Below are 13,064 nucleotides of genomic sequence, written 5' to 3'. Positions count from 1 at the left end.
CTCCCATTTCATTGATGATACAGATAAGAACGTTTTAGGATGGGCAGGCTGAAGTACTGTGATTAAGTGAAATCTCAGCAGCACTGCTTACAAGGATAGCAAGTCTGTTGTGGCTTTGAAGTCAGCATGTTTGTTTATATGTGATGAATAATAATCAGGAAGAATAGTTTCTAGTGAGGAATTATCCTTTCTTGGGGGGATAACTTCTATTTCAGTGTAGCCTGCTATGGGAGGGATCTAAAAGAATTAAGTTTTAAATAACAGAAGTCAGATTAGCTGCTCTAGTAACCTACATTTAGGGATAGCATGTTCATTTGAAGTTAATTTGAAGTGGCAGATGATCTCTTTTATCTAGAATTAGTAAATAACATGTGCTATTTATTATCTCTCTCTCTCTTAGAAGGTGTTGTGTGAAGTGGTGAATCATAGCTCTGAAATCTGAGCCTGATCCTAGTTATGTGCTACATATGTAATTTACCTTCCCTAATGTTGTTTTAATACCAAAGACACAATTAAGAGAGATGTAGGGAAGTATTTTTATTTCCTTGTTGAAGATTGATTGCTGTCTTGTTTCTTAAAATAGCTTGGATTTTTGTGATATTAACTCAGTTTGCTTGGAAATTGATATTCTGAGGTCACACACTGATTGAAGATTACTTTGAATCAAGTATTCATGAGCCCCAAAAAGAGACGTTAATAAATAGAATCTTTTTTTCTGACTGGTCCAATATCTTTGTTGTAAATCATTATGTATTCAAGTGAGCAGATAAAGATTTAATTGTGTTTTTACTTCTAAAGGGTCAAAAAGGTTGTACATACTATTAAATATTTCCTAGTGTCATCCACCTCATTATGATGGAAAAACTTCCATAATGCAAGCTGGAATCTTATTTTATTCCTTTGATCTCCACCTGGGTTGAACACCCCAGAGAAGTTACTGTTTTAATGGATTGATTTATTTATTCATTCATATAGTGCTGATCTTGGGCCAAGATTTTTTTTAGTCTTTTTTCAGTCTGCATTGAGCACCTCTTTTCAGAGTACTTGTAATCAGATGAATTATACTGTGCCAGAATGTTAAAAAATTAAAACCTAGACTTCTAACTTTCTCTCATCATCCTACAAAATATAGAAATAGATGTGTGGTTGCAGTGAATCACATTTTGTGCCTTACTCAGTTCACGTGGCTTAACAGCTGATTCATATAGGAAAGCTGTTTAATCCTGCACTTGGTGACAGGAGACATGCCAAGAAAACAGTCCTGGTTCAATCACAGTGCCATCTTCTCTGGAGAGCCTATGGCCTGTTAAATCAATGATTTGAAAGTATGAATATATTGATTTACTCTAATTTCTAGATTGCTTGAACTTGTATTTTGTGAAAGGAGTGTCAGTGTTCTCTAGGTTATCCTCTTTCAGCAGGAGTTTGGACTAGATGATCTCCAGAGGTACTTTCCAACCTAAACAAATTCTGTATGTTTGGGAAAAGGAAATGAGGATTTGTTTTGAAAGTGTAAGCTAGAAAGCTCTCAAAAGCCTAATAGCAAATGAGTGATTATTTTATTTGTTCAAGTAAAAGGAATTGTAATGCTTTTGCTTTTCAAAAAGATTGAAGAGGGGCAAGGACCTTTCCCCATACCTTACAGGACTGAAGTAACAAACCATATTTAGTAAATATTTGCACTGCACAGTTCAAAGCTTCTGGAGGAAGCTTTTAACTTATGTTAGACTAGAGGCAAAAAAACTGAACATGCCAAAAAAACTAAAGCCAAACGGCATCTCCCTAAAACAACACTTCCCTTTGAGTTGTATAATCTGATGGAATTTTTCAGTTACTATGTCTATATTAATGATCTGTCAGATGTGGAAAATCTCCTTCTAACTACTGACTATCAGAAGTTTGTTTTCCTTTGTTTTGTCCTGAAGGCTTGGCTATTGCATATGTGCAGAGCTGCAGGAAAAAGTATATGTGTGCCTGGCCTTTTTTTGCTGGAAATATGAAACCCATAACCCAATGATATTATTGGGTGATGGGAAGAGGTGAAAGCTCAGTGAAAATGAAAAATTTTGTTGAACAAACCCCTTCTCAGTTCCATTGTATAGCTATGTGAAATAATAGTGGTGCTGTTTGTGATCAAATGCAGGATAACTTTTGAAATTTTCTGGATGGTGACTGTCCTGTGCTTGTTTGCTATATTCAGAAGTAACCTGCTAGCAGAGGTCAATATCAGTTAAGAATTCAAGTGATTTGTCTAGCATTTGAGAGGAGCTAATGTTTCACAGCTTCTTACTCAAAACTGTGAACACGTAGGAGCCAGTGCCCACTGTTAACATAGGCAACAGTTTTTAGTGAATTTCAGTTTGGTGCACATAATACAGGATTTCTCCATGGTTCATGATAAACTGAACATTTTAAATTTATAACAACTACATTCAGAAGTAACTACACTTACAGATTTAATATTTTCTGGGGGCATTTTCTGCTGCTATACAGAGGTGTCAGTGTATATACAAAAGCAATTGGACTGCTTTAGGCTAATGAGTTACCACTTGTCATCTCTGACTGCTCTACTTCCAAAGCAGAGTGTGTTCAAAAGGTCTTTGATTTAATATTTGACATTATATATATCTATGTGCTTGTGTGTTTAGGGGAAAAAAAATCCAACCTCAAAAAAAGTCAGAAGTACCAAACATATTTACAAATATGTATAAAAATTTGTGTGAGCTTTACTCTTCTGTTTTCCTTTTTTTTTCTTTTTTTTTTAATTGGTCCTATTCTTCATTAGGCAGAACTGCATTAATTAGGCTCTGAATAGGGTCATGGTGGTCAGTAAGGAAGACAGTGGTTATTGGAGTCCTGTAACTCCAGCAGTCAGATTGACTGTTCTTGTTCATGCTGGGTGAGTTCAGAAGCTTAATTTATCTGTTAGCACCATCACTCCTATGCCAGTAACATAACACCTATCCTTTATGTAATCCTTCCCTTGCTGCAGCCAGCTGATAAAAAGCCAAAAAGGACAACTTTTGGTGAAACTGGATGTATATTAAAGTAGGGGAAGGAAAGAGAAATATGTTAAAAACAGTAGAAGAGAATAAAATGGGTTTAGGTGTGCAGGAAATATTGTCATGCAAAATGAAAAATATTAATTAAAAATCATGCACTGTCCTTTGTAATTTGAATGAGAGAAATAGGTTGGTAGAAATCTGGGCCAGACAATTTTGAAATTTAAGCCTTTCATGATGGAATTAAAAAAGCAATCGTAATTGGGCACTAAAACTTCCATATTTCAAAATGTTTTAAGATGCTGCAGTATTTGTACTGTATGGGGACTGTCTTTAAATTTGAACATAAGCAAAGTAATTCCAGCAGATCCCCTAGCTTTGTTCGCTAGCTGTGTCCTATTGAACCAAGCCAGTGCCTGGAACATGTTACTTTCAGGCCATGGGGTTGTTACAGCTGCAACGCATTAAGGTAAACAAGAAAAAAAGTAACTAAATCTCATATTCTGAGAACACCAGTGTCACACATTAAATACCTGCCGTGGCATTTGTTAGGTTACGTCTGCAGCACGTTTCCATGTGCTGCAGTGGGGAGTTGAGCAGGGGTCTCTGGAGCCCTGGCGTTGTGCTCAGTGGGTCCCACCCCCGTTTTTTTCAAGCGAGCGCTGTCTCCTTCAGCGCCGGGCAGGACAGCGGGCGGTGTCAGCTGACTCCAGTATTAGTTTCATGGTCCAGGAGGAAATGAAACGTTTGATTCCAAAAGTTTTCGCTTCTTCGGTGTAATGGTAAGAATATTGTTACTGGTTTGGGGCATTTTTTTAGCATGATGTTATATTAAGTAGGTGAATCTGTATTCCTTGGAGTGTTTGCTACAGGTGTCTGTTCGATTAGACAGTTTGGGGAGCTCAGGAAAACCAAGGCCAGCTCCTCCTCTGTTGACCTTTTTTGAGGGAGGAAGGGGGAGTCAAGAGTGGTAAGGGCATAAAGTGACAAATTATTACAACTACATAGCTTTGTCCATATTACTGTCCTGCTTGGTTCTTGCTGAATGATTAAATTTGTACTGGTAAATTTACTGATATAGAAGATGCCTTCTGAAGTTTGATATTGCTAAGTCATCCTCAATTAAGTATGCGGTATAAAGGTTTATATTTAGCACTTCAGTGCAGCAATACAATTGGGAATAGAACATTGCTTTCTTTCTCACTTGGCTGCAAATAATTAAAGTTTAGAGTTAGCATATAAATCATTGCTTCAGTGTATGATTTTTCAAGTGTGTTTTTCTGACAGTGAATTAAACAAGCTAGTCTGACCGAATAAATGATATTCTCTTTTTCATAGTACTTAGTTGTGCTTTAGCGACATATATTCACATTTCTCAGCAATTTCTGGACAGCAATCAGGAGAGATGAGAAACTCTTTTATCTTGGAAAAACGAAATCTTTATACCACCAGGGTGACACAGCAAGTCAAACTCTTTTCTGTGCATTTCTGTAACTTGATATTTGATTGGTGTTGCCTTTGGAGAGAAAACATCCCATAACTATATGCACAATAAGACCATGTTAAATTCAGAAGATGAGATAATTTTCTCGAGGGTTTGTGTAAATTTATCCAAGTATAATGGGAGCTAGACTTCCAACAATGGAGCTGATACTGAGGAAAGTGTGAACAGGATACAATAAGCTGCATGGTCTTCCCTCCTTACCACTCCCAGCTGTAGGATGACATGCAGGGGACCTCTGGGGTCTTCTTCACTAATTCCAGTTTGCTGTGTTTAGCTGTGATTCCAGCTCTGTTTGCTGTTATGGAAAGTGTGAAGTGCAATCTCTGAGCACAATTCCTGAGCATTGAATAATGACAATACAAATACCCACACCTAAGTTTTCCCTCCAGCAGGAAGGGTCATTTCAGGCTCTAAGTTGCTATTTAGTATTTAACTGACTGGAATTCAAATTTTATTCCATTGGAATGACATGGGGTTTTCCTCTGTGGGTAATATATTGGACTATTTTGTGTGTATGTTTGTTATGTAGAAGAATAAAAGAGGAAAAATAGAGACTATAGGAATATGAAGATGTTTATTTTTCCCTCTTCTGTCCTGTGTTGTTAATAACACAATGTTTAAAAAGAAAAAAAATGCCTGGTCATTTTGAATTGGCAAGACTATGGGAGGGTTCTGCCTACAGATGCTGTGGAAGCATTTCCTCTCCCTTTCTGTCACATATGTGGGTACGCCTTCTTACTGTTCTCATTTCCACCTTCATACCTGATTTTCTGTATCCTTTTAACAGTCCCATTCCCACAGGTATAAACTGTGCAGCCAGAAGGATCAGGCCTAGCTTTTTGAAATGAATCTTAGTGATCAGTGGGTCATTGAACTTCTGTGCTGAGACTCCTGGCTAAATCTGCAGCAATACCATGCAGTAAATGTGACATGCTGTGTTTGCACAGCTTTGGATATCCAATGGTGCAACAATGTGACCTGTAGTTTGAAACCTCTTTGTGAATGTATCTTCATGTTCCATGGAATCATTTTGACCTCTAACTAATGTATTTATAGGATTGGATTTATACTAGGAATAATGTTTGTTGATTTTTTCATATGTAGTTACTGTGCAAAAAGAACAGTATGTCTGCTGAGATATGTTTACTGTATTGGTATATTTCTATGACTTTAAAATTCTTTTTAGTAAGTTATGTTTTCTGTTTTTCTTTTCTTTTTTCCCCATGTGGTTTTGTTGTCGTGCAGAGCTCTGGGATTGAAACGTTAGTGGAGGAGCTTTGCTCCAAACTGAAAGACCTTCAGAGTAAGCAAGGTGAGGAAAAAATGTTTAAACTTCTGAGGCCATGTATTGTATTTATCAGCTCTGCAACATTCTGAGACAGGGGTGGGTGTGGGGGAGTAGGCTGTTTTTCAATAGCTTTTAGTACAGGCCATGCAATTTTAAAATACATTTGAATAATTTCATTCAAATAATTTAAGCAATTTTGTATTGCTATGCTTTTTTTACTAAGAAATAGCCAGTCACAAATGGAGCTTTCTTCATTAAAAGCTATAACTATTCATATCCAGCTGTGCCTGCATTTTTAGTAAATATTCCAAATTCAGCATCTCCCCTTTCTACCAAAAGTAATGAAAATAAGGTAGGCTTGATTCTATTCCTTTTGTGTATTGGTGCTTGCAAAGAGCAGGTTTGCCTCAAAATAATTATGTGGAAACAATTTGTGTGAAAAGCATCCAAATAACCACCACTACTTAAAATTTCTGGGCTATAGGGGAATGATAATGGGCACTTTATGATGTCAAGCTCAGGGGAGAGGGAACATAATGTAAAGTTGTATTGTCTCTAGTGAAAGGTCATCACACCTAAATGTTTACTCAGGCACACAGCAGCAGCCTTGGACAGTTAGAGTAAAATTAATATGCTTATTATGTAGTATAAATAGCTGTAAATAAGAGAAACATTTACCTGCTTAAAGCATGGTTTTAGCTGTTTCTATTCCCTGTTTTTGTTTTTAAACTGTAATTCTTAGCTCTTAGTATTTCATAATGCTGTGAATTTCTTCTTGAACCAATGTGATATTGAGCATTTATTTTGGAAAATATAAAATAAAAAAATAGTATGTCTCTTTTTTTTTTTAATTTTAAACATTGGAATATAAAGAATTAGAAAATATTCAGTCACCTCTCACACAGGAAATATGCCTTTACATCCACTCAAAGCTCAAAAATTACTGCTAGGATATTTCCTTTTAGTGGAACACATGAGAAGTGTGTGGCCAGTAGTAAAAACATTTAGTTAAACAGTTGATTTTTAAGAAATATTTTTTGTGTCTGTAGCAATGCAAGAATGAGATAAGGATTTGGACATGGAACAGTTAAACATTCAGCAGTGGGGCATTGCTAGCCATGAGGTTGCATGGAACTGCTGGCTGGTCATGTTTGGTCAGATTTGCAGGACTGGACAAGTGTGAAAAACTTGAATCTTGGGTGGTAATTCATAATTTCTTAATGTTATTTACAGTGTTGTATGGAAATTTTACTACTATTATAGTTATACATCCTGGTGCTTTTTGTTAAATACTGTTATAAAGTGCACAGTCTTTTTTGGATTTTTTCTGTTAAACATTTGGAATTTTCTTCCAAAACAGAGGAGAAGATTCACAAAAAGTTAGAAGGCTCTTTGACTCCTGAGACGGATTTATCTCCCACAGCAAAGGATCAAGTAGAAATGTATGCATTTTTTTTATTATTATTATCTTAGATGCTTTTATCTTTTTATTCACATATTTTAACACAGTGAAGTTAACTCAGTGGGGAATCTGGAGTTTTGTGGATATTAAGAAATACATTTCTTTTCAAGCCATCTTCTTTTGTTAATCTTGTATATTTAAATATAAGCATTTGGTATCATGGGCTAATTTAATTTCTGTCAAAGCCCAGACTGCGTTCATTTGACTATATACAGCATTCAAACCATACTTTATTTTAGTTTCCTGAAGACTAAATCAACCAAAAACCTTTAAAACAACATTAATTGACATGTAGATTTACAAGGACAGAATAATTTGTTTCCTGGATTCAGATCTCGCTGTCTTCTATTGCAGAAATGGCAAACAAACTCTTGTAACCTTTAAACTCTTGATAACCAAAGTGATCTCCTAGTTAGCAAGTACCTGAGTCCATTGTTACTGAACTACCCAGGAGTTTTGTCATTCACCTCTCTTGGAGATACAACTGCTTCTGTATCTCTTAATAGTAGCAACAGCCTGGTAGAAATGTTACTAAATGGATGATTTGTCTACAGGGAATTGATTGTGCTAATGTGCATTTCATTTAACTGACTTCTAACAATTTTAAATAAGTTTTCATTGAAGTATATGTGATTCAGTAAAAAGCTCTCTCCTACCAAACACATAGTACTGTAAATGTTGCAGAAAACCCAATTTTAATCTTGTACTTCTTGCATAAAGCTATTAAGCATCTTAAACTACTCAAAACCTACTCTTTTTTTAATGGCTTTTTCTTAATAACTGGATGATCAAACTATGTATAACGTAACAGATTGTGTCTCATTTCATAAAAGAAAATTTTAAAAACTGAAATTCAGGACTTTTTCATCTAAATCAAACATTTAAGAAGACTGTAGTGAATTACCACAGTATCTAATAAACCTGGAGCCAGTGTTGTCAGCATGTAAGATTTCTCTCTACAGTGATGTTTGGTGGTCTCTGAAAAGGAAATTGTTTTACTTGTATGCAGTATATTTCTAAACATATATTAATATAACCACTTTTAAAGCTCATTTTAATTTTCCTTTTGATATCATTCAAATAGTGCAGTGAGTGGCATGTGCATATGTAATGCAAACTAGATTTTTAGCAATTAGACTGGTAGTGTTTTGCTGTGGTTTTTTAATACTTATCTGAAGCTCTACAATCCAAATGTCCCTTTTGTTTTGCTTTCAGGTACTATGAAGCATTTCCTCCTCTTTCTGAAAAGCCAGTTTGCCTGCAGGAAATTATGACTGTATGGAATAAATCCAAAGTATGCTCTTACTCTAGCTCCTCATCTTCATCCACTGTTCCACCAACTAGCACGGATACATCTTCTCCAAAGGACTGCAATAGTGAAAGTGAAGTAACTAAAGACCGAAGTAATAAAGTATCTGCCACTGTACAGGAAAGAACCCAGCAGAAGAAGAGTAAAAACGAGAAAGAAAACAAGTTCAGTAACAACACCGTTGAGGAGAAGCCTGTTTTGTACAAAAAGCAAGTCCGACATAAATCTGAAGGGAAGATGCGTCCCCGCTCCTGGTCATCAGGATCCAGTGAGGCTGGCTCAAGTTCTAGTGGTAATCAAGGTGAATACAAGGCATCCATGAAATGTATTAAAGTGAGACACAAAACAAGAGAGGTTCGGAGTAAAAAAGGGCGGAATGGGCAGAGCAGGCTGTCAGTGAAATCTGGTGAAAAGGTTGATAGAAAAGTCCACAGCGGAAGCAGCAGCAGCAGCAGCAGCGGGTCCATCAAACAACTGTGCAAAAGAGGTAAAAGGCCATTAAAAGAAATTGGAAGAAAAGAAGCTGGCGGTAGTGATGGAAAAGATTTGTATTTAGACAGTAGAAACGAAAAGGAATATAAAGAAGAGCCCTTGTGGTATACTGAGCCGATTACGGAGTACTTTGTTCCTCTTAGCAGAAAAAGCAAGCTGGAGACTACGTACCGCAACAGAGAAGATATATGTGGAGTAACATCAGAGGCTGTAGAAGAGTTGTCTGAATCAGTGCATGGTCTTTGTATTAGCAACAATAATACTCATAAAACATACCTCGCAGCAGGTACTTTCATCGATGGTCACTTTGTAGAAATGCCTGCAGTTCTAAATGAGGATATTGACCTCACTGGGACCTCAATATGTTCTCAACCAGAGGACGACAAGTATTTAGATGATGTTCATCTGTCAGAACTAACGCACTTCTATGAAGTGGATATTGATCAATCCATGTTGGATCCTGGTGCCTCAGATACGATGCAAGGGGAGAGTCGGATTTTAAATATGATTCGACAGAAGAGTAAAGAAAAAACTGATTTTGAGGCAGAATGTTGCATAGTGTTAGATGGAATGGAGTTGCAAGGGGAAAGTGCAATATGGACTGATTCGACCAGCTCTGTTGGTGCTGAAGGGTGGTTCTTGCAAGATCTTAGTAATTTAGCTCAATTTTGGGAGTGCTGTTCATCTTCTAGTTCTGGTGATGCAGATGGGGAAAGTTTTGGAGGAGATTCTCCGATCAGATTCTCCCCCATCCTAGACAGCACAATGCTTAATTCACACATGCTTGCTGGCAATCAAGAGCTCTTTTCAGATATTAATGAAGGGTCTGGTATAAACTCTTGTTTTTCAGTGTTTGAAGTGCAATGCAGTAACTCTGTTTTACCATTTTCTTTTGAAACACTCAACTTGGGAAATGAAAATGCAGATTCTAGTAGCACTGCTAATATTCTTGGGAAAACACAGTCTAGATTGCTAATATGGACCAAAAATAGTGCCTTTGATGAAAATGAACACTGTTCTAATCTTTCAACAAGAACCTGTAGTCCATGGTCACACTCGGAAGAAACACGTTCAGACAATGAGACTATAAATATTCCATATGAAGAATCCACGCAATTTAATGCAGAAGATATTAATTATGTAGTTCCTAGAGTGTCTTCGAATTATGTAGATGAAGAAATTCTAGATTTTCTGCCAGAAGAAACCTGCCAGCAGCAAGCTAGAAGTTTAGGAGAAATGCCCACTTTGATTTTCAAAAAGAAATCTAAGCTAGAATCTGTCTGTGGTATTCAGCTAGAACAAAAAGCAGAAAGTAAAGACTATGAAACTACACAAGGGTGTAGGGAAAGCAGTCCACATGGAGATGGCTACAGCTCAGGGGTTATTAAAGATATTTGGACAAATATGACAGACAGAAATTCTGCAGCAATGGTAGAAATAGAAGGAATAGAAGATGAATTGTTTTCAACTGATGTAAATAACTATTGCTGCTGTTTGGATACAGAAGCAAAAGTTGAAACCCTCCAGGAACCCAATAAAGCAGTGCAAAGATCAGAGTATCACCTTTGGGAAGGTCAAAAGGAGAATGTAGAGAAGAGAGCCTTTGTCTCAAATGATTTATCAAAAGTAGATGGTGGTGACTATACCACACCATCAAAACCCTGGGATGTTAACCAGGATAAAGAAAACTCATTTATACTTGGTGGTGTGTATGGGGAGCTCAAAACATTTAACAGTGATGGAGAATGGGCAGTGGTGCCACCTGGTCACTCAAAGGGGAGCTTACTGCAGTGTGCAGCTTCCGATGTGGTGACAATAGCTGGCACAGATGTTTTTATGACTCCAGGTAATAGCTTTGCCCCTGGGCACAGGCAATTATGGAGGCCGTTTGTGTCATTTGAACAGAACGAGCAATCCAAGAGTGGAGATAATGGATTAAATAAGGGTTTTTCTTTTATCTTCCATGAAGACTTACTGGGAGCTTGTGGGAACTTTCAAGTCGAAGAACCAGGACTTGAATACTCATTCTCTTCCTTTGACCTGAACAATCCATTTTCACAAGTTCTTCATGTAGAGTGTTCGTTTGAGCCAGAAGGAATTGCATCCTTCAGCCCTAGTTTTAAACCTAAGTCGATTCTGTGCTCTGATTCAGACAGTGAGGTTTTACACCCCAGGATATGTGGTGTGGATCGAACGCAGTACAGGGCTATACGGATTTCTCCCAGGACTCACTTTCGCCCAATTTCTGCATCTGAACTTTCTCCAGGTGGTGGAAGCGAGTCAGAATTTGAGTCGGAAAAAGATGAGGGGGGTATTGCTGTCCCTCCCCAAGTAGATGTATTTGAGGATCCGCAAGCAGATCTCAAACCTCTGGAAGAAGATGCAGAAAAAGAAGGGCATTATTATGGAAAATCAGAGCTTGAATCTGGAAAATTCCTTCCCAGATTAAAAAAGTCTGGAATGGAGAAGAGTGCACAGACATCATTGGATTCCCAAGAAGAGTCGGCCGGCATGTTGCCAGTAGGAAACCAAGATCCCTGTTTAGAATGCAGTATGAAAGAATCTCTAGAAGGGAGAGTGGTGGAGAGCTCCAAAGTAAACTGCAGAATAGTGGAGCCACGTGAGGAGACTGGCAGGTTTTGCAGTTGTAAAGCAGGGTGTCATTTCCCCACGTATGAGGATAATCCTGTTTCTTCAGGAGAGCATGAAGAGGTATGTGGATATATAAAATTACAGAATTTGCAGCTGGCAGCTGATAACCAGCAGTTTGTCATGTGACAGTTCAGCTTAAATGTTTGTGATTGTATAGATCTTTAGAAAATACAGTTTTGTAGAGAAACTGGAGGTTCCATCTGAACATAAGAATAAACTCGCTAATTGTAAGGGTGACCGAGTGCTGGCACTGGTTGCCCAGGAAGGCTGTAGAGTCTCCATCCTTGGAGATTTCAAAAGACATCTGGACCAGGTCCTGGGCAGCCTGCTCTACTGGGCCCAGCTTGAGCAGGGGGAGTTGGATGTGATGACCTCCAGAGTTCCTTTTGAACCTCAGTCGTTCTGTGATTCTGTGAAAAATTAGCCATCTTCAGGTATTTTGGTGTCATCTTGCATACCTTTAAAAATATATGCATGTGTACACTCATGTGACTTTAAAAATCTGTTTACCTTAGGTTTTTAGGTTATCTGATTTACATATAAAATGTTAAAATGTGCATAAATTTTGAGTAATGAAATATTACTGATTTTGATTCAAACATATTTTAAAATTCTGAAGAAAAAGTTCTGAAGTCAGTCTTTTCAATATAGAAGTATACTCCAAGTAGAAGAATTTGGAGTTGAACTACTGGATGTAAACTTCAGCAAAGAAAGACTTGTAAAAAGGCTTAATTGTCAGCATAGAGCCAAAAAGGAATAAAACGTGGATGCAAAATATCCCTCACTACCACAGTACCATGAGAAAGCCTCAGCATAACTGTGGGTTAAGCTCAGAAAGGTTTCTTTCTGATAATAGTAGCCATAAGTTAAGTAATAATCAAGATAAAAAATCCTTTCTAGCCAAAAGTACCCTGAGTTTTTCTTGCTGTGAGCTGCCTCTGTTCTTGAGTAGAAACATTTAACTATCAAATGAATTAGATGTGTGGCCAGCCCAGAGATATTGTCTGGATAGCTATAAGTTACATCTTACATTTTCTTTTCTTTACATTGTACATTTTCTTTTCCTCTTCAGCCTCCTCTTGCACATACTCAGCAATTGTAGTATTTACATTTGGAGGAAGTTTTTCCATTTTCAACTGAAGAGTTGCACCCAGCTTGTGTTGTGCAATTGCATATTTCTCAGTTATAAGTTTGAAACATTAACTCATACATAGGCAAGCTAACCTTTCTCTTGCTAAAACTAAAGCTCACCTTTTTGTTTAACAAAATCAGACTTTCTTGTTTTCCTTCTTTCTTATTTGTTTCTTCTCTCATCCTTCTTTAAATTAATTGCTTCTTTTCCCAGCATCAGTAAG

General features: G+C 37.3%; 1 protein-coding gene across 2 annotated transcripts in view; it reads left to right on the top strand.

Annotated features, from left to right (window-relative positions):
- KIAA0232 (KIAA0232 ortholog) overlaps positions 1–13,064 on the top strand; it is a 64,365-nt gene that overhangs the window by 38,774 nt on the left and 12,527 nt on the right. For both annotated transcript variants that reach the window (XM_058025366.1, XM_058025365.1), the window contains exons 4-6: positions 5,752–5,818; positions 7,155–7,236; positions 8,472–11,769. In XM_058025366.1, coding sequence (XP_057881349.1) covers positions 5,752–5,818; positions 7,155–7,236; positions 8,472–11,769 — 3,447 coding nt within the window. The remainder of the gene's footprint in view (positions 1–5,751; positions 5,819–7,154; positions 7,237–8,471; positions 11,770–13,064) is intronic.

The sequence above is a fragment of the Melospiza georgiana genome, chromosome 5 (assembly GCF_028018845.1).
Source record: "Melospiza georgiana isolate bMelGeo1 chromosome 5, bMelGeo1.pri, whole genome shotgun sequence".
Classification (NCBI taxonomy): domain Eukaryota; kingdom Metazoa; phylum Chordata; class Aves; order Passeriformes; family Passerellidae; genus Melospiza; species Melospiza georgiana.
This window is presented reverse-complemented; position numbering and strand designations above follow the sequence as displayed.